Raw genomic sequence first — 21,278 nt, 5'->3', positions numbered from 1 at the left:
AGCTCTAAGGGTATGTCTACACTTGCAGCCTATTTCGGAATAGGGCTGCAAATGCAGGCATTCGGAATTGCAAATCAAGCCCGCAATTTAAAAATCCCGTGCTCGATTTGCATCTTCCTGGCTGGGCACCATTTCTGAAATTTACAAGCCCGGAATAACTGCCCGAATCATTTGCCTCTCAGTGCAACCTCGAATCAGTGGACAGGAACATTGAGGCAGATATAGATGCCACGATGAGGGATACTTTAGAAGGGCATGTACGAAACAAATTTAATGCGAGTAAAGGTGATTAGTCGCCTATCTAGTCTCATCAGATTGTGTTCACTGAAGTGTTTTGTCTCTCAACCCAGGGATCCAGAATTCTCTGTAGACTTTAATCCGCTGCAAAGGACCAGTGGTTGTCTATGTTCTCACCCTGAGAGCAGGGTGCATTACAAAGATGCCCGGGCCCCAGCATCTTGTCCTGTTGCATCACAGCCCTCGGCTTACAGATGGCAAAGGGAACACAGAGACACAGGGTGGTAAATGAGCAGAGGGGTGACTGTGATTGCAGAGTGATTGCAGAGGGGTGATTCCAATAATTGCAGCCTTAGCACAGCCCCTGTGCCTTTGTTTAGGTCTTGCACAGCAACAGCGGCAGGGATAGAAACTGGTTGTTCCCGGGGAGAACGCAGACAACCGACAGTGGCTGCACTGTGGATTTCCATGCTCAGGAATCATGCATTTTCTGATGCTTTCCCATGCACTCAAATGCATTCTTTAAAGATCCCCACTGCAGAGCCACTTCCCTTTTAAGCACACCCCAGACTGGATTCATCCCCTGCCCCACACCAGACACAGCTGCTGCAGTGAACTGCTGGTCGGCTGGATTTGCAATATAACCAAAGGCCAGTTGCTTGGGTTAACACAGGTTCAGTTTAATAAATGGGTCCAGCTGTCTAATGTGTTTGAGCAAATGAACCTTAAATGACTTGATTTAATTCAGAGTTACTTCCCGGGCCCTGATGCTTGAATGAAATCGGGGGACCTGGCTGAAACTTAAAACTCCACTATGGCAGGTGCAATCAGCCTGAAGAATAGAACAGCTAGCACATGCACACACCAGAAAACGGCAGTTTTAACGACAACACTGGCTGCTGTTTTCTTGGGATGGAATCGTGGCTGGTAATCCCTAGGACAAATGTTGATCTTCCCTGCTGTTTAAAAGTGCCCTGTTCCTCTGCTTCTGCATAGTGAGCATATAGTTTACTAGGCATAGGGCTGGTGTGACCAGATTAGTTCACTCACTCGGCCTCTGAGTCCCCTAGAGCTGAAATATCATGTCTAAGGGGATCAGCCTGGCATGGCTTGCTCGAGCAAGGGAAGGCTGTGTTCCCCAAGGAGAGACACACAGCCAGCCTGCACCACGCCAAGTGAAACTCAGCTTTGGCTAATCACATGGCATGAGTGAGCCACAGCAGTGAAACAAAGAGTTAACCCAGGCAAATGGACCATCTGATGGGAGTCCAATGTGAGAGATGTGAAGGAAAAGGGTAAGAAGGGCCTGTGGGGGAGATTTATTTATGAGGAAGGGGCAGGTCTTTTGGCTAAGGCACTGAGTAAGACAAAGAGGTCAGATACCAGGCTCTGCCACAAAGTCCTCATGCGACTTTAGTGAAGTCCCTTAGCCTCTCTGTGATTTGGCTCTCGTCTGTACTTGGGGTCATAATAATACCTCCCACTTTTGATCCGTCCATCTCAAAGGATGTCCGTGCCGTTGTTCCAGTTTTATACACGGGGAAACTGAGGTGTGCCTGCCCAAGGTCGCCTGCTAGCAGAGCGGGGAGCAGAATGCAGGGCTGTTGTGTCCCCCGACAGCAGTCCATCCACTGAGTCACGCTGGCTCCCTCCGTGGGGCATTGTGATGGTACCTGTATTAATGTCAGCTCCTCAGCTACGACAGTCATGGAGGTCACAGCACTCCTCAGAGACATTGACAGAGATAAAGATGTAGCTCAGGTTAGAACTGCCTGAGTCTGGACACTGTGCAGACGTGGGGGTAGGTAGGGCATCCAAATTGGTGGTCCCACCTCCTAACTCTCCTTCAAGTCCATCTCTGTATGTGGCTTGGCAACCCAGCAGCTGTGCGGCAGGAGGGAAGAGAGCTGCATTCTGCAAAGACTGGGGGGTTGCCCACTGTGCTCCGTTTGGGGGTAAGTAGGAGGAAGGGGAGGCCGTTCAGCGAAAGGCGCCTTTGAGGCTGGATTTCAGGAAGCATTTGCAGTAGCGAGAGGTGCCCTTGGCTGTTGGGGAAGCCCTACAATGGAAGTTTGGGAAGGGCCGTGACTCATGTCCTGTATGAAACAGGTCCCCAGGAGCAATGCTGTATTAGCTGCTGGTGGGATGGAGAAAATGGCCCCGCCGGCCGGTTCTATGTGTCATTTCGGCGAGGCCAAGAACATACCGTTACCCCAGTCCTAGAATGGGGTCCCACCAGCATGGCTTGTGTTTGGCTTTTGCAGCCCCTCATCACCCTAGAAAGCAGCGTCTCCTACACCTTCACCACCGAGGGGATGAACACCATCACGGTGCAGGTCTCCGCCGGGAGCACCCTCCTCCAGGACACCAAGGACATCGCAGTGCACGGTAGGTGCCGCCAGCTGCGGGCAAAGCTCGAGCAGGGGGTAGGCAGAGCCGAAGAGTCTCCCCAAGTCCCGCAGGCAGTGCCTACTCCATTGGATCTCAGTGCAGGACAAGCCTGACTAGCCCAGAGTCTTGGTGCTTGGGGGATCCTCCAGCTTCAGAGGCTGTTGGCCAGTTGCCCATAGGAGAGCAGGTTTCATCGAGAGAGGTTCCTAGCAGAGAGTGATTTGGTAAAGCACATTAACTAAACCCATCTAGCAAAGCTCTTGACTTAAATTGTTGCTCCCGCTTCTCTGAGGCGATGTCTACACTGCAGAGTTTTTGTGCAAAAATGGCCATTTTGGCGCAAAAACTCGTGGATCGTCCACACTGCAAGCGTGTTTTTGCGCAAGGAAATTTACAGTAGAACGCCAGAAGACAGGGCTTTTGTGCAAGAGTTATTCCTCTTTCTACGAGGAATAAGCCTTTTTGCACAAGAGCTCTTGCACAGAAAAGCATGTGTGGATGGACACCAAGAGTGTCTTGCACAAGAAACCCCTATCGGAAAAAGCACAGGTGCTCTGATGGCCATTCTGTGAATGGCCATCAGAGCTTTCTTGCACAACTGTGTCCATGGCAGTGTGGACACTCTCTTGTGCAAAAGCATATCTCTTGTGCAAAAGCACATGGCAGTGCGAATGTGCTCTTGCACAAGAACTTTTTGCAGAGGATCTCTTCCAGAAAAAGTTCTTGTGCAAGAAGCCTGCAGTGCAGACATAGCCTAAGTCTGGGACTCCTCCCTGGCTTGTTATTTCCCAGGTTCCTGGGAAGTCCAGAAATTCAAGGCACTAAACCTTGATCCTCAAAAGTGTTCATGCATCTAACTCCCATTGAAATCACAGGGCATCAATGGGAATCAATGGGACTCAGGCACATTGATACTTCTGGGGATCTTGGCCTAGGACTTCCCAGTACAGTACCTACCTATCGGTATGTCTAGACTACATGGCTCTGTCACCAGAGCCATGTAGATTAGTTTACTAGACATACCCAAATGAAGCGGAGATTTAAATAATTGCCGCTTCATTTAAATTAAAATGGCTGCCACGCTGAGCCAATCAGCTGTTTGTCGGCTCAGCGCGCTAGTCTGGACGCTTTGCGGTTGACATCAAAGGCATTTGTCGACCACCCCGGCAAACCTCTCATCCCACGAGGCATAACGGGGCAGTCGACAAATGCCTTTGATGTCGACCACGGAGCATCCAGACTAGCGCGCTGAGCCGACAAACAGCTGATCAGCTCAGCACAGCAGCCATTTTAATTTAAATGAAGCGGCGATTATTTAAATTGCCGCTTCATTTGGGTATGTCTAGTAAACTACTCTACATGGCTCTGGCGACAGAGCCATGTAGTCTAGACATACCCTATGAGTGTTATAGCTCCAATCTTCTTTGCATGGGAATCCACACGGCGTGTGTCTAGACTACAGGGTTTTGTCGACAAAAGTGGACTTTTGTCAACAAAACTATACCTACACTACTGCCCAGTTCTGTCGACATAACGTCGACGGAACTCGGCAGTTTTGTTGACGGCAGTAAACCTAATTCTATGAGGAATAATGCCTTTTGTCGACAAAGTTCTGTCGACAGAAGGCATTATTGCATCTACACTGTCCTTTGCGTCTACACTCTCGTGTTAACAAAGCAGCTTGCTTTGTTGACAGAACTGGATGTAGTCTAGATGCTCTTTGTCGACAGAAGCTTTATTGACAGTATCTGTCGACAAAGCCTCTGTTGACAAAAGCCTGTAATCTAGACGTACCCTTACTGAATCTCCGCCGTTCCCACTCGCACAGGGCACAACACAAATCCTGGACCGGGCACACCACAGGGCATTCCCAGAGTCCTAGTCTGGAGTATGGAGAGGAGACTTCCAGGATGTGACAGACATCTCTCCCTGTTCCACCCTCTCTTTTCACTATCCAGCTATCGCCCACTCTTGTCAAGAGCCTGGCCCTGCTCCAAGAACAAGGTTTTGAAATACGTGCCCTTCGGACGAGCGAGGCTGCATTGCATGTTCATCTTATTCCAATAATTCCATGTGAAAGAAATGCTCCTGTGGCTATGGAAAGCTAGTGGTTGAAATGGAACAACCAGATAAAGACGTCTTTATCAGCTGCGGAGCTGTGAAAATGCAGCGGTTTTTAATAATCTGCTCACATGATTTAAGAGCACCTCTGTACATGTGTTAAGAGACCTCTGTAAATACATCTGACTCGCTTCAAGTGTGGTCAGCGGCACTGCACTTTTGTGGGAAACCATAGTCTCGGTGTGGCAGAAATCGGACTCCCTAACATGCTGAAAGAGCGTGTGTTGCATTGTGGTGTTGTAGGAGATAACAACCTACTGTTGCTACCGCCTCATGCAGTTTTCCCTTTTGCTCAAGTGGTAGACATCTGGGCTGTGAGGGTGAAAGCCCCAACTCCAAACATGTACAGGGAGTCATTGCATCTGCCACTGAGGGAGCCCTACTGTTGACGGTGGAAAGCCAAATTCCAGGTGTCAAAGGCTGAGACCTCCTAGTGCATCCTGTTAGGCTTTGTGGTGCTTCGTTAGAATTATAGTCCCATGATAGCAGAGTGAGGGAGACAACAGGGCAGGGGCAGGGGCAGGCGGGATATGGCTTGTGAGCAGGGTCCGGCCTGCCAAGCCTCCAGATCTGGCCCCCGGGGCACCCACTGGGACCCTCAGGCACAGTGCAGCCCCTTTGCTGCAATAAGCAGCTAGCTGCTCCCTGTGGCTGTTTGCTCTGGGTGCCGGGGGAAGGGGAGGCTACACACGCTACCCTTGTCTCTCAGCTCCTATTGGCTGGGGTGGAAGTAACGCACAAAGCCTCCCCCCCTCACCCCAGCTCCCAGAACAGGGAGCAGCCAGCCAGTATGAGCATTCTGGGACTGTGGCAGGCAGGGAGCCTGCCTCAGGATCCTGTAAGGCAACTGGCTGGGAGGTGCTGAGGTAAGTGCCTCCTGGCCAGAGCCTGCCTCTGGCACCTAACCCCTCCCTCCCCCTGACTCCCTGCCCCAGGTCACAACCCAGAGCCTCTGCACCCTCCCTCCCCCAGGTCTCAACTCCCTTCCAGACCCTGCAGCCCCTCTTGCTCCTCTCCCCAAGGCCAGAATCCTCTCCTGCATCCATACCCCCTCCCTGACCCTGCACCCTTATCCCCTGCCCCAATTTACCACCCAGACACTGTGCCTCCCTTTCCCTCTTACCAAGGTCACAACTTTCTGCCAGACCCTGCACTCCCTCTTATATCCCTTCCCCAAGACAGAATGCTCTCCTGCACCCATACTCCTCCTGGATGCTGCACCACAATCCCCTGCTCAAGGTGACAACCCCCTCCTTCACCCAAACTCCCTCTCCGACCCCACACCCTCTCCTGCACCCCAGCTCCCTTCTGCACCCAACCTCCATCCCACACCCTGCACCCCTTGACCACTTAACAAAGTTTTGGAGAGCCCCCTCCTCCATCATAAATTATTGCCAACCCCTGCATTAGGGGGTTGTGGGCCAGGAAGGAGCACTACACATGAAACGAGACTTGAAAAGAGAGGATGAGTCAGAGATACGGAGAGGCAGAGCCAGCGGTAGGTGCTTGTGCCAACAATAAGGAGATTACAGTGCAGGCTAGATGACAAGTCTGGGTTTGGGTACCTTAAAAAAATTTTGTCATTAAAATCAATCTGGGATGTCCTCACCCTAGCACTCAATTAATTAAGAAGTCGTTTCAGAGTGTCCTGTGAATAGCCTTCCCTGGATTTACGTGTCATTAGCACTACTGATATCAGATTTACTGGAGTGTCAACCATCCATGGCGACGTTCCCAGGGAACAAACCGTGCCCACTTTTGGGACAAATAGCATTGCTTAGGGCACATCTACACTACAGCAGGAATCCATGCTCTGTGATCAATTCATCGGCAGTCAATTCAGTAGGTCTAGTGAAGACCTGCCAAATCAATTGCCGATCACTCTCCAGTTGGACTCGTTACTCTATCTCAGAGAAAAGTAAGTCAGTGAGTTTCTCCCATCAACCCCCTCCCACCTGATCCTGGTGTGGACCCCGCGGTAACTTGACCTAAGATCTGTTGACTCCAGCTACATTATTCACATAGGTTTAGTCACGGTTTGCTCTGTGAATCATGCTTCATGACAAGAGCATGAGAACAAACCCAGTTTGAAGTGATGGCTTCAAATTTTATGCTAACCCTGTTTTATTTACAGGTGACAGCTTTGTGTGCAGATGGCCGTACGGTTAGATATTTAAACCACACACCCAACACACCCTAAAGGGATTCTGTCCCTCCTCCCTCTCTTCTCTCTTTTTTTCTCCTTTCTTTCCTTTTCCCTTTCCTCTGTAAAGTCCCATGACACACGACTGGGATGAAAGGCCCTTTATAAGAGCTTTCTGTTCTGTCTGCGAATCTCTGACCAGCAATGTGTTCCTTTGCCTCTTTGGCTTTTAGAGCCTTTGATAAAACAGACCGTGGCCCTAATCCAAAACCACGCATAATCACGGGAGTCTGTTTGCTGACTCACATGGGTGCTGGATCAGGCCCAGAACACTGGCCAAGTATTATGATGATTATTCTCCCTCTTTCTACAGAGTATTTCCAGTCTCAGCTCTTGTCCTTCTCCCCTAATCTGGATTACCACAACCCTGACATCCCCGAGTGGAGACAAGACATTAGCAAAGTGATCAAGAGAGCTCTCGTGCAGGTGAGTGTCGGGTCCCTGTTCTCCTTCCCAAACAATGGTGAGCCCATTAAAATGCAGAGCGTTTCATAGCAGAAGAGCTAAAAACAGAAAAGGCTGGGAACGAACAGCCATAATGAAGCCATCGTTCTGCCGTTGTCACCAGCAGCCTGTTAATGCGCTGAGCAATTGTAAAACAAGATGCATTAGGGGATTTGTACTCAACGTAATTACTACTATTAAAGTTTCTATAGCATTTTTCAATCTTAAGTATCCCAAAGCACTTTGCAAACTCAATATATTTGTAAAGTGGCTAATAGAATAAAATCGTCCTTATTTCCTGTCTGTTGTATTAAGTTAGGTGGCATATGTGGGCCAAAGAATCAAAGATGTTAACATAAGCGAGAGTCTGCCCAACGTTAAAGTTTTAAACACGGGATTCGGTGTTTGGCATACAAATGCCTCCGCGGGCTTGGCAATCAACATTACAAAGCCCTTTCATTGTTTATTTGAGATACAGAAAAGGAGGGAAAACAGTTTAAAGCATTGGAAACAGGTAGTATTAAGCAAGGCAGATCGTTTACCAGTGTCCCTTGCTTTGCTTCCCTTTAGCTGGAGAGGGTATTTAGAAGTAGACTCCCCCATGTCTGAGCGTCTATTAGATGGTATTAAAGACCCGTCCTTTGGAGGGCAAGAGAAGAAGGTAGTTGAGATGGGCTGAAGCTATTGTTGTTATAGTCTAATCCCATTTCCTAAAATGCAAAACAAGACAAGCACACAGGACCCTGGGCAAGCTGGGAGGGCAGGGGGTGGCTCCACACTCCTGTATGGGATGGGGCTTGGATAGAAGGGGTGTGGCTGGGGAAACCCCAACCCCGACCTCAGAACTGCCAAGAGCAATTTCCCTTTTACGCCATCAGTGGGACCCCAAACACACACAAAAGGGGGAGAGAAAGAAACCGTCTCTGGTGTTGACTTTGATTTGCAAGCTCACCCCAGGAAACATGTACGCCCAGCACGGGGTCTTGTCAGCCACTCTGACTGAGAACTGGCAAACTTGGACCAGCATTGGGCTGTTTAGAGCATTGCATTTAGTTGCCTTTTTCCTGATCGCTGGCTTCTGGCAGTGCTGCAAAACATGCAGTTTTGCTGGGCTCAGCCAGTCTCGTTAGCAGAAAGGAAGAAGGAGAGAAATAGGAAAGAGAAGACATATGGCAGCCAAGGAAACAGACACATGACGCTGTACAAAGTCTCACATTCGAGGTGGTGTTTGGGATTAGCTGCAGCTGGGGGAGGTAACCATCTGGTTTCTTCTCTATGGCCCGGTCTGATCAGGAGGTCTGTCAGGTTGATGAAGGCTGAGAGTCTCAAGGGATGGTGGGGGTGGCAGCCATGATGTCAAATGTTGCTCCAGTAGCCAGTTTTTCTCCACAAAGTCTCTTTTTGAGGCTGCCCAAAAGCAGTGTTAGGTGGAATAGCCCATCCCCTCAATATGATGAGGGGGCTGGAGCACATGACTTACGAGGAGAGGCTGAGGGATTTGGGTTTGTTTACTCTACAGAAGAGTGAGGGGGATTTGATAGCAGCCTTCAACTTCCTCAAGGGGGGTACCAAAGAGGATGGAGAGAGGCTGTTCTCAGTAGTGACAGATGGCAGAACAAGGAGAGAGGTCTCAAGTTACAGTGAGGGAGGTCTAAGTTAGATATTAGGAAAAACTATTTCCCTAGGAGGGTGGTGAAGCACTGGATGGGTTCCCCAGGGAGGTGGTGGAATCTCCATCCCTAGAGGTTTTTAAGTCCTGGCTTGACAAAGCCCTGGCTGGGATGATCTAGTTGGGGTTGGTCCTGCTTTGGGCAGGGGGTTAGACTCTATGACTCCTGAGGTCTCTGCCAACCCTAGGATTTTATGATTATTTGATCCCCCCCCCCCGTTAAGCCTAATTTCCCACATACCAATGTTGGTTCCATGATTCCTGGCTGGACACGTTTTTATTCACCAAGTGTGGTCTTAGCACAGTCTTTGGTTTACACGAGTAGGACTTTCTGTTCGGACTGGTTCAGTCTGTCTTGCTTTTGCACCTGTTCCCTTCATCATTGGTTGCTATATGTTATTGTGGTACTTTCAGGACTTATTCTCACTTTTATAGTTGAGCCCATAATTAGAGCAAATTTAGCTATCACATGTGTTCCACCCCATAGGAAGCTACATATCGATGGTAGGTCAAAAGATCGATTGATCTGTCTACCGACTCACCACCCTATATTATTGGAATGAGAGAAATGCCTTTTCATCTGATATTTAGCCTCCTATGGAGTGGAGCTCATATCAACTCTACATAGAGTCTGGGACAGTACATAAAGAATATCTTATCTTATTAAAACAGCAGGACGTTGAGGGAATGTATTGAGACAGAGTGTAACTAACCCGCATTTGGATTTTACTAGGACAGTTTTCGCTAACACTCATGAATGGTTCCACAAAGAAAAGTGTCAGGGAATAATTAATGATATCAAGTAGCCAGGGAATCTGTTTTTATTTATCCTCAGGAGATAGATCAAAGCAAAAAGTCTTGATTGTAATGGGGTCTAAGCGAGAGAAACATCATCTACTTTCCCCTCAAATTTATTTTCTGTGGCTGTTCTTGGAAACAGAAAGTGGTGGTTTTTTACAGGCAAATCGCATTCTTGTTTGCTTTGTCTCACCTGCAACAAAACTGCATGAAAAATTTGCAGTGGGTGGAATTTCAGCGATTTATGTTTCACACTGTGAGAAAGCTTGGTTCATTTGACTAAACAGGAACATTTTACCCCTTTATCAAATTCAGGGTCTCTTTGCAAAAAAAAAAAAAAAAAAAAAAAAAAAAGGAGGCTGGCTTTTTTTCTGGTATTGCAAGCACCATGCGGTGCAACAGAAAATAGAAATATTTTAAAAATACTTGTCTCTGTGTCCTGTTGGGATCAAGTATTTAGTTACAGCCTGTGAGCTATGCTCATGCAACTGGTGGTGCCTACAAATGGAGGCAGCACTTAGCGGACAGAAACCATGAAAATTAGGCAGCGAGGTAACCAGAAATCTGAGCCATAGGTGCACAATTGGTACTGTCAATTGAGCACACAGCAGTGTACTGATACAGGCTGTGTGGATTTCTGAGTCAGCCTTTGAAAAGGATAGGAGATGTGCAAAAATTTGGACACATTCTACGTCTGATTTAAAGCCCACAGAGGAGAAGGAGTCATTCCATACAGGAGTTTGCGTAGTAGGTCCTTCTGAATGGACATACTAGCTCACCAGCACTACATTGCTTGGCACCCCACTGACAATGGGTAGGAGTTCACTATGGTATGTCTACACTGCAAGCTTCTTTCAGAATATGCTATTCTGGAAGATATCTTCTGGAAAAGCTTAGAATCATAGGGTACGTCTACACTACAGCGCTAGTTCGAACTAACTTAGTTCGAATTAGTTAATTCGAACTAAGCTAGTTCGAACTAACGCATCTAGAACTAAAAACTAGTTCGAACTAGCGTTTTGCTAGTTCGAACTAGTAAGTCCACATTGAGTGGACTCTGAACAGGGCTTAATGATGGCCGGAAGCAGTGCCGGCAGGGCATAAAAGGAGGACTTAGAGCATGGAGATGCTGTCTCAGGCTAGCCGAGGGCTGCGCTTAAAGGGTCCCGACCCCCACCCTGGACACACAGTTCTAAGGGGTGCCCCGCTTGCAAAGAAGTTCTGGCTTGGAGTGCCCTGAGTGCCCACACTGGGCACATCACACCACTCGGCCATCAGCCCGGCTGCACTTGCCGCAGGCTGCCATCTGGGGAGAGGGAGTAATTGGGGGGCTGCAGGAGAGCTTCCACCCCCAGAAGCCCGCAGAGCCAGCCCAGTCCTCCCCATCGGGGGCTCGTACCCCATTCCTCCCTCACCTCCTTCCACTTGCCCTTCCCTAGCCCCCCTTCTTATTGATGTACAAAATAAAGATAACGTTTCTTCCAACATTGACTCTGTCTTTATTGAACAAAACTGGGGGAGACTGGGAAAAGGAGGTGGGAGAGGGGAAGAGAAAGGCTGGGAGAGGGGAGGGCAACTAACATGATCAGGGGTTGGGAACAGGTCCCAGATGAAGAGAGGCTACAGAGACTGGGACTGTTCAGCTTAGAAAAGAGGAGACGGAGGGGGGACAGGATAGAGGTCTCTAAAAGCAGGGGTTGGGTGGAGAGGGTGCATTCAGAAAAGTTCTTCCTGAGTTCCCATCAAGAAGGACTAGAGGACACCAAAGGAAAGGAATGGGTAGCAGGCTTGAAACTAGTAAGAGAAAGTTGTTGTTCTTGACAAAGCAAATAGTTAACCTGTGGAACTCCTTGCTGCAGGAGGCTGTGAAGGCTAGAACTAGAACAGAGTTGAAAGGGAAGTGAGATAAAGTGATGGAGGTTGGGTCCATGGAGTCCTATTAGCCAGAGGGTAGGAGTGGTGTCCCTGCCCAAAGTTTGTGGAAGGCTGGAGAGGGATGGCACGAGACAAATGGCTTGGTCACTGTCTTCGGTCCATCCCCTCCAGGGTCCCTAGGGTTGGCCGCTGTTGGCAGACAGGCTACTGGGCTAGATGGACCTTTGGTCTGACCCAGTACGGCCATTGTAAGCTCAGGGCTCAGTTTCGGGGGTCTCAGTGGACCCCCTTGATTTTCATGCACACCTGGTCCTGGGTGGCCAGGCTGGCAGCTCTCCTGCCCTAGACGGCCACTTTCCTGTGCCTAGTGCGGAGATTGTGGACGAGGTCCACGATGTCCGCACTAGCCCAGGAAGGTGCCCGCCTCTTGCGGTCCAGGGCAAGCTCCCGGGAGCCGCCAGCCTGGTCCCGGCAAGAGGGGGTGGGCTGGGGGGCATCGGGTGGGTGGCTCTGTGCCGTGCCAGGTGCAGGGTCTGCTAGCTGGGTGCTGGCAGGCTTGCACCTGGCACGGGCACCGTAGCCAGCCCGTGCCCCTTTAAGGGGTCCGGGGCCGGGAGGGGGGCATAGAGTTTCCCTGGTGTTGGCCAGAGTGGCCACCAGGGAAACCTGGGGAGGGCTAGCCTCCCACTAGTTCGAACTAAAGGGCTACACAGCCCTTAGTTCGAACTAGCTAGTTCGAACTAGGCGTTAGTCCTCGTAAAATGAGGTTTACCTAGTTCGAACTAAGCGCTCCGCTAGTTCGATTCAAATTCGAACTAGCGGAGCGCTAGTGTAGCGCATAGGAAAGTTAGTTCGAACTAACGTCCGTTAGTTCGAACTAACTTTCTAGTGTAGACATACCCATAGAACCATAGAATACTAGGACTAGAAGGGACCTCGAGAGGTCATCGAGTCCAGTCCCCTGCCCTCATGGCAGGACCCAGTACTGTCTAGACCATCCCTGATAGACGTTTATCTAACCTACTCTTAAATATCTCCACAGATGGAGATTCCACAACCTCCCTGGGCAATTTATTCCAGTGTTTAGCCACCCTGACAGTTAGGAACTTTTTCCTAATGTCCAGCCTAAACCTCCCTTGCTGCAGTTTAAGCCCATTGCTTCTTGTCCTATCCTCAGAGGCCAGGAAGAACAAGTTTTCTCCCTCCTCCTTATGACACCCTTTTAGATACCTGAAAACTGCTATCATGTCCCCCCTCAGTCTTCTCTTTTTCAAACTAAACAAGCCGAATTCTTTCAGTCTTCCTTCGTAGGTTAATTCGAAATAGAGCATCCACAATACTGGGAAGCCTCAAAATGAGTCCAAGGCAGACTCCCCTAATGTGGGCGTGCTGTCTTGATTTAGAGCCCCGGGAAGCACTGGGGAGAAAGAATTTTCGAATGGCCCGGGTGAGGAGCAATTTCAAGATAACAGCAGTGGAGCGTCAACACATACCCTCTTCTGAAAAAGCTTTTTCAGAAGAGGCCTTATTCCTCGTGGAATGAGGTTTACCAACGTCGGGAAAAGCCCTCCGTTATTTCGATTTTCTTTCAAAATAATGCAATTGCTGTGTAACCACAAGTATTGTTTTTCTCGACGTTTCCCATCTCTTATTCTAGAAAAATGGTGCAATGTAGACACACCCTCTCTCCTACTTCATTAGCTCTTCTGAAGAAAACAGGCTGAATGTATAAAGCTGACGGCCTGGTTGTAGGCAGGTGGGATTGAACCTGGAACCTTAGGGCTAAAGTCATGAGCCTCTACCACATGACCTAAAAGCTGGCTGGTTCTTAGCTCGTCTGCCTCACTGCTGCTCAGTTACAAATGAATAGAGGGCGGGACCAAAAAGCACCAGGTGACGTTCTAATGCCACTGCTCACTCTTCATCCTAGGTGACTGGTATCTCCGAGGAGCAGATTTTGGTGGCGGTATTTCCTGGCCTGCCCACCTCGGCTGAACTCTTCATCCTACCCCATAGAAACATGTCAGAGAGGAGGAAAGGCCACGAAGGTGATCTGGAGCCGGTAAGCAAGGCAGGGGGGAGCGGGTCACAGTACAGAATGCGGCTAAGCTGTGCAAACACCTCCCATGGACACACTCAGCATGCAGAATCCTCCTGGAGCTTTTACGTGTTTTCTGGAAGTAGGGCTGTTGTCAATCGGCCGTTTATTCTAGAAGCCCGTACCGTGCTCAGCTAGCCCCTCGTCATAAGAGAAGTCTGTGACACATTGGAAATCACTTAGAGCGAGCTGGGGGAAACTGGGCACGTCTCCGGGACTGGAGACATGTAGCATTTCTCATGAAGCAAGGCTATTTTCCAAAGAAAAATGGGCTTTCCCGAGAGCTTCTTGAGAGACACTAAGGAAGCTGAGGGGCGTAACCTCCCAGTGCCTCCCAATGCGTCATCCCATCTCCATGGGCCTGAGCACCGTACCCGACATGCCTGAGAAAAGCAGATGGCGAGAGGGCAAAGCAATGAGATAACATGCCGAGGCTCACTAAAAAGAAATGAGGCTGTTCTGTGGGTATATCCCTGGTAGGAGACATCTCTTTATTCTGCAGTAGCAATCAGCACATGCAAACTATATTTGGAAACTACAATATCCATCCATTTAGATAAATAGGTAATTACAGTGATGAATAGGAACTGCGAGATTCAGGCAAGAGGAGAGTTAGAAACAGCAGCACGAGCCGGCTAGGGCTTTCGCACCAGGATTACCAACTGATTAAATCAGCTCTACAAAGGCACCCGGGGTGAAATGCTGCTGGAGAAAGCAGCTTCGCTCCAGCTACTGTTCTCAGGCGCAACACTGGGGTCTGAGGTACAGGGCACACGCTTCGTGGGAAGCCTGCCCGAGCTCTTTCTCTCTGCTGCGACGCGGCATTGGAATTTTTCAGGACCACAGAGAATCTTTACCTGCTCTTCCTACCCGTGATGCAAAGTCATCCCTTGAGATGACATGAGCGGATCGCAAGCCCATGAGTTTGGGCTCTTACTCCTGTAGCTCAGCGTGGCTGCATGAGGCACGAGGGTGCGGTTGGAAAGTCGGGGGCGGGGAGTCTCCTGACATCAGCTGAATTTGATCATAGAGGGTAAGGCCACGTGCAGTGCTGCCCAGGTCCCCGATTTCCTGTGAGTTCTGGGTCAACACAATGATCTGCACTTGCATGCCAGAGCCCCCATCATTTGAGCAGAGGGAGGTGGTTGGGAGTTAAATAACTCAGTATAAGATCCCAGCTCTACTTTAATAAGAACAGAACCTAAGAACGGCCATGTGGGGTCAGACCATAGGTCCATCTAGCCCCATAACTTGTCTTCCGACAGTGGCCAATGCCAGGTGCCCCAAAGGGAAGGAACAGAACAGGCAACCATCAAGTGATCTATCATGCCCTACGGCCCACTCCGAGCCACTGGCAAACTGAGGCAAGGGACACCATCCCTGCCTGTCTTGGCTATTAGCCATTGATGGACTTGTACGCCATGAATTTATCCATGGATAGGAGCTGCTGGACTAGTTCTGCTTTGAAAAGGAGAGAAACGGAAGGCTCTAGGCTGGCCCACGGGTTTAGTGACCCATGATTTGATCCAACTTCCATTGAAGTCAACAGGAGGGCTCCTAATGACTCCATTGGGCACTGGATCATGCTCCCAGAGTGTTGGTTGGAAGGAATTGAGGAAGATCCCATAGAAGGCTCTTTTCTACCCATCTCTAGCTTTCTTGTGATATACAGGAAGGCAGATTAGATGATCTGGAGTTCCCTTCTAGCCTGAAACTCTGGGGGTGCGTCTAGACTGGCAAGATTTTGCGCAAAAGTGGCCGCTTTTGCACAAAATCTTGCCGCCTGTCTACACTGGCTGCAAGTATTTGTTCAAGAACACTGACTTTGTACAAAATCAGTGGTTCTTGCACAAACACTCCGACGCTCCTGCTCAGGGATAAGCCCTCTTGTGCAAGTATTCTTGCGCAAGAGGGCCAGTGTAGACAGCCAAGTTAATTTCTTGCACAAGAAAGCCCGATGGCTAAAATGGCCACTAGAGCTTTCTTGTGCAAGAGAGCGTCTACACTGGCACTGATGCTTTTGTGCAAAAGCAAATCTTTTGCGCAAAGGTACGTGCCAGTATAGACACTCTCCCGTGCAAATACTTTTAACGGGAAAACTTTTCTGTTAAAAGTATTTGTGCAAAATCATGCCAGGGAAGACGCAGCCTGGGACTCTATATTTATTGGTTTCTCTTCCCCTCCTGGGGTCTTAAAGTTCCAGCTTTCCTGCTGGGAGAACCTCCGAGACCTACATTGACTTCCTGCAAATTTTCCCGTCCTAGCCGCCTCTGACACACACTCTCCCTGCCGCAAGATGGGTTCCGTGGTGCTGGTGCTGTTGTCCATGTTCACCCCCCGCCTCTCTTTGATTGGTCCCTCAGGTTGTTGAAATCCTCTTTAATGCTCTCAACCAGAACCTGGTCCAGTTTGAGCTGAAGCCTGGTGTGGAAGTCATCACGTACGTCACTCAGCTGACGTTAGGTAAGTGTGGAGCCTTGAGTAGTTGTGCTTCCCATAGGAGCCGGGACACAGACTGGCGCACTCATGGCATATCGATAGATGGATGGCAGGGAAGTCATTCAAGTGGAGGGAGAGGCGGACCGTTGGGAGGAACTGGTTGATTTACACATGGGTTGGCTGAGCTTGTGTCTCAGTTTCCCGATGCAAGGGTCTCCCTTCCTGCGTGGGCCACTCCACTACCCAGTCCGCACTAGAGAAGAGCTGAACCCACTTTGTCTGGATCCAGGTTGGAACTCAAAAGGTCTGAGCGTGTGGGTGCTCCACTGGGGGATGTTGGGTTCAGGCCCAGAACCTCTAAGGAACACCCTCTTCCTAACATTTAATCCCGCTCCTTTCAATTTCTTCCTTCCTCAAAGCTTCCCAGGATACTCTTATACCCTTCCATCCATGGAGTGATTAGATCAGCCAAGCTCTCCCTCCTTGGCCACAGGTTAGCTTCAGGTTTGGGTTGGGAGAGACGGTTTAAAGGGGAGGGATTAAACGTCGCAAGGGGGATGTTCTTTAGAGATGCCTGACCAGTTGCAGATCTGGATTCTTCCAGCTCAACCCTCTCCCGAGATGCTAGGTAGCTGGAGAAGAGAAAGGGCCGATTAAACCTCGCTTCCGGTGAATACCTTGGCTAGGCGTTTGCTCCATTTCCTGAAGAAACCCCAGACCATCACAAGAAGCTACTGGGGTTCAAGGAGGAGGAGTTCACTGGTCTGTGTGGTTTGACCCTAGATGTAACCTTCCACTGGTGGTGCACTAACCCTTGCTCTGTTGTCAGATTGGAAGGCGTCTGGCTCAGTCTCAGTTCTCGCTGCTGCAGAATCATTTACTGGCATTGGTCAGGGATACAGTGGAATGCAGCAGATAGAACAGATACCAGGAGCCTTGTGGGTTGTAGTATTAGCTCTGTCACAACCATGGGCACGTTACCTTGGTCAAAATTTGGGCACGCCCAACTGGACATCCTTTGGGTCTGATTTCCAGAAGCACAGAACTTCAGTCAGAGCTAGTGGGAGCTGGGTGGCTCCGTGTTTCTGAAAAATCAGCCCTGAAGGTATCTTCAGCTGGTGTCCAAAATCCAAGGCACGCAAAACTTGAGTCTGCTTTTGAAAATATGAACTGTAACGGCCCGGTGCCTCAGTTGATTCACGTATAAAAATGCCATTGATGCGAGGCTTCGTTAATTCATGCATTAAGATCTGCGAGGCGTTTTGAGACACTCACATGAAAGATAAGCAACAGAAAGTTGTGATAATGAACCTGGATCAGATATTCTTTGATGGTTCAGGAAAGTCCAGCTGCTACTTGAAACCATTTGCAAAAAGCTAGGGCAGGAGAGGGATCTCAAACACCCAGCCCATGGACTATCCCGGGCTGAAGCAGTCGTGCAATTGAGCAGCTGAAGCCCCGCCCCTTCCCGACACCCCCGTCATGGTGCCCTGTCCCCCAAGGATGCAGCTTTGCGGATTATTTGGGGGGCCGTAAGGAAGCAGAGCACACTTGACAGGCACATTCACTCTGCTAGTGGCAGGAACGGACAAGTGTCCCCCCTACCCAGCCCGCCAGGACTCCTGGACCAAACTGCATAAAGCCAGGGATGGCCTGTGGTCTGGGAATTGAGACCTCTGAGCTAGAGGGTTAGTCCTGGATTAAACTCAGGAGTTCCTTGTTCTCAGTCCCCATCTTGCAAAATGACCACTTAGCTGCGAGAATTCTGTTCCAGACCAGGGGTGGGAGCCACCCCATTTACATGAAGGCTGTGTCTACATTGGCAAGATTTTGTGCAAAAGCGGCTGCTTTTGTGCAAAATCTTGTCGCCTGTCTACATTGGCTGTGAGTATTTGCGCAAGAACACCGACGTTCTACTGTATGAAATCAGTGCTTCTTGCACAAATACTCTGACGCTCCCGCTCAGGGATAAGTCCTCTTGCGCAAGTGTTCTTGCTCAAGAGGCCAGTGTAGACAGGTAACATGAATTTCTTGCGCAAGAAAGCCCAATGGCTAAAATGGCCATTGGAGCTTTCTTGCGCAAGAGAGCGTCTACACTGGCATGGATGCTTTTGCGCAAAAGCAAATCTTTTGCGCAAAGGCACATGCCAGTATAGATGCTCTCTTGCGCAAATACTTTTAACGGAGAAACTTTTCCGTTAAAAGTATTTGCGCAAAATCACGCCAGTGTAGACGCAGCCACAGTCTATTATAAAACACACACACATATCTACAGAGGTGGGGCTCCACTGGACACTGCTATGGAACTTGGGGAGCAACAGAGGGGCGTTCGGTTTGAGGGATTCTGCTCTTCTCCAGTGTAAACTAAAAAAATAAAAACATCTCGGCACCATTCTTATTAGATCGCCCTTCTAAACCTTTATGCCAGGGGTGGGGAACCTTTTCCCAGGCTAGTAGGTTTTGTGTGCTCCAGTCCCTCAATAGGCGCAGGCTCCCCAGTGCTAGGAAGGGAGCCCTGAGCCTCGAGGACCGGATCCAGGCAAGCCAGTGGCCGCATCCGGCCTCTGGGCCTGAGGTTCCGTACCCCCGGCCTCGCTTTCTGCCTCTGCTCCAGCCACAGTGAAAGCTTAAAACAAGACAGCCTGAAGAGTTAACATAGGAGCAGTTAGTTTGTCTGCGCACAGCCTGCTCCTGCCTTTTCATCAGGCGCTGTTACCCGGCAGCACCAGCTCAAATAGCAGCTTTGCTCTGGGCGGCAGGGGAATCGATTCGTCTCCTACCAGCTGGCTCTGCTCAGACAGCATGTGCTGCGCAGCGGTAATAGGAAAGCAGACGCTGCAAAGCAAGAACCAGGTTTGGCGGCCTGGCGCCTCCCTCCCCTGGTGGATGACTTCCCACTGTAATTGTCCGCCCTTTTCCTTTGTAGCCCCTCTGGTGGACGCCAGCGCTGGGCACAGCAGTTCAGCCATGTTGATGTTGTTGTCGGTGGTCTTTGTCGGCTTGGCTGTTTTTTTAATCTACAAATTTAAAAGGTATGTTGTGCAGCTCTCCGGGGAGGCAGCTGTTTCCAAGGAAGCCTTGCAAAGAGATGCTGAAAATATGGCATTTAGAGCAGGAAAGCCGGGCCTCTTGGTATGGTGGTCCTAGGACTGAATTATAGAAAGGATTTGGGACCAGAACCTCTGTTGGTGTCCACCTCTATAAGTCCCTTGTCGTCTGTGGACATCAGCTGGAAATCCCGATTCGCTTCAGTGGCACAATCCTGATTTACATCCGCCGAGTATGTGGCCTCCTGCTTCCAGTGGGGTGCCACCTGTTTACATCCGCTAAGAATCTAGCCCGTGGTTTAGACTGATTTCGGATTCTCTGCCCTGTAATTACTCTGCCAGAGCCAAAAAGATTAAGTGTGCTTGTCTGCAAGGGCTGAGACAGACCCCGGATTTATTACCATGTTTCCAGGAGGCCAGGCAGGGGACGATACTGCCAAGTAGACAATGTGTCCCACAGGGACAAGGTACATGGACAGTACGTCCGAAATAGGGCATCTGGCTGGGATTGACGCCTGCTGGGTTCTGCTGGGTTTGGTGGGCTGAGACCGAGCTGCGTTGTCCCAGCTAGGCAATGATGGTCAGCAGGGTGGTGCTTTACAGCCGCTTTGCACAAGGGGGAAGCCCGGAAGAATCAGGCTCTCGCTATTCGTTTCCTGCTGCCGCCTGGTCTCGGTTAACCCCAGTTAATCCCGACGGAATGCAAAAGCCCCTGCCATGCTGCGGGAGCATGAGAAGGCTCCGTGAAGCCGTGCACACGTGAGGTGGTGACAGCCAATGTCCATCACCCTGTGTCACTTCCACATCACGTTTGCCCTGCTCCCGAATTGACATCTGATTTCCCTCTTCCCTCCCTCACCACATAACTCCTGGCTGAGAATGCTCACTGGGGCCTGAAAACTCAAGGGCTGTGTCTACACTGGCATGAATTTCCGGAACTGCTTAAAACAGAATACTATTCCGTTTTCAGTTTTTCCGGAAAAGGAGCGTCTACATTGGCAGGCTGCTTTTCCGGAAAAGCCCTTTTTCCGGAAAAGCGTCTGTGGCCAATGTAGACGCACTTTTCCGGAAAAGACTACTGGGCTGTCTACACTGGCCCTTTTCCGGAACAGTGTTCCGGAATAAGGACTTATGCCCTAGCGGGAGCAGAATAGTTTTTCCGGAATAGCGGCTGATTTTGTACAGCAGAGCGTCGTTGCTTTTCCGGAAATTCAAGGGCCAGTGTAGACAGCTCGCAGCTTATTCCGGAAAAACAGCTGATTTTCCGGAATAAGTGGCCCAGTGTAGACACAGCCCATCTGTGCCTTGCATCAGCACGAGAGGTGAGCTTGAACCAGGACCTGGCTTCCAACACCCCTCCAAGTAGACAGGGCTGTTCAAAATCCCAATGCAGAGAGAACTCAGCTGAGTATGGGGGCGGGGAGGGTGTATCTTGCACATCTCATGGAACCCGCCTCCATCTCCCACAGCCGTCGGGATCCAGCAGAGAGCTTGTCTGTGTCTGGCATGCAGAGAACAAGCACTTCCATGCAGCGGGGCTGACAGACTTGTCAGGCCCTTTAGCAAGGTGGCAGGGGAAACTATGTGCCTCTGGAAAGGGCAGGGCCTCAGGTGGAAGGGGCGGGGCCTCTGGTGGAAGGGGCGGGGCCTCAGGCGGAAGGGGCGGGGCTAGCCTCTCCCAGGCAGCCTTGGTACTGCCTGGAGCATGACATGTGGTGCTCTGGAGGTGATTTAAAGGCACAAGACTCTGGCCACAACTGTAATTGCAGCAGCGGTAGCCAGCAGCTCCTGGCCCTTTTGAATCGCCGGGCCCCCGGGGCAGTTGCCCCCTTTGCCCCCCTGCACTGGCAGGCCTGCTTTCATACTAATTACCAAGGTGCCTTCACCAGACTTTAATACCGACGCCCCGTTCCCAAGCAGCAGTCAGGACCTGCCTCGTGTCCATTATGAAAATTA

General features: G+C 50.1%; 1 protein-coding gene across 2 annotated transcripts in view; it reads left to right on the top strand.

Moving 5' to 3' along the window:
* SORCS3 (sortilin related VPS10 domain containing receptor 3) overlaps positions 1-21,278 on the top strand; it is a 499,588-nt gene that overhangs the window by 470,632 nt on the left and 7,678 nt on the right. For both annotated transcript variants that reach the window (XM_006135388.3, XM_075935518.1), the window contains exons 21-25: positions 2,502-2,625; positions 7,266-7,378; positions 13,669-13,800; positions 16,200-16,299; positions 19,202-19,307. In XM_006135388.3, the coding sequence (XP_006135450.2) occupies positions 2,502-2,625; positions 7,266-7,378; positions 13,669-13,800; positions 16,200-16,299; positions 19,202-19,307 (575 nt within the window). The remainder of the gene's footprint in view (positions 1-2,501; positions 2,626-7,265; positions 7,379-13,668; positions 13,801-16,199; positions 16,300-19,201; positions 19,308-21,278) is intronic.

Source organism: Pelodiscus sinensis, chromosome 8, assembly GCF_049634645.1.
Source record: "Pelodiscus sinensis isolate JC-2024 chromosome 8, ASM4963464v1, whole genome shotgun sequence".
In the NCBI taxonomy this organism is placed as follows: domain Eukaryota; kingdom Metazoa; phylum Chordata; order Testudines; family Trionychidae; genus Pelodiscus; species Pelodiscus sinensis.
This window is presented reverse-complemented; position numbering and strand designations above follow the sequence as displayed.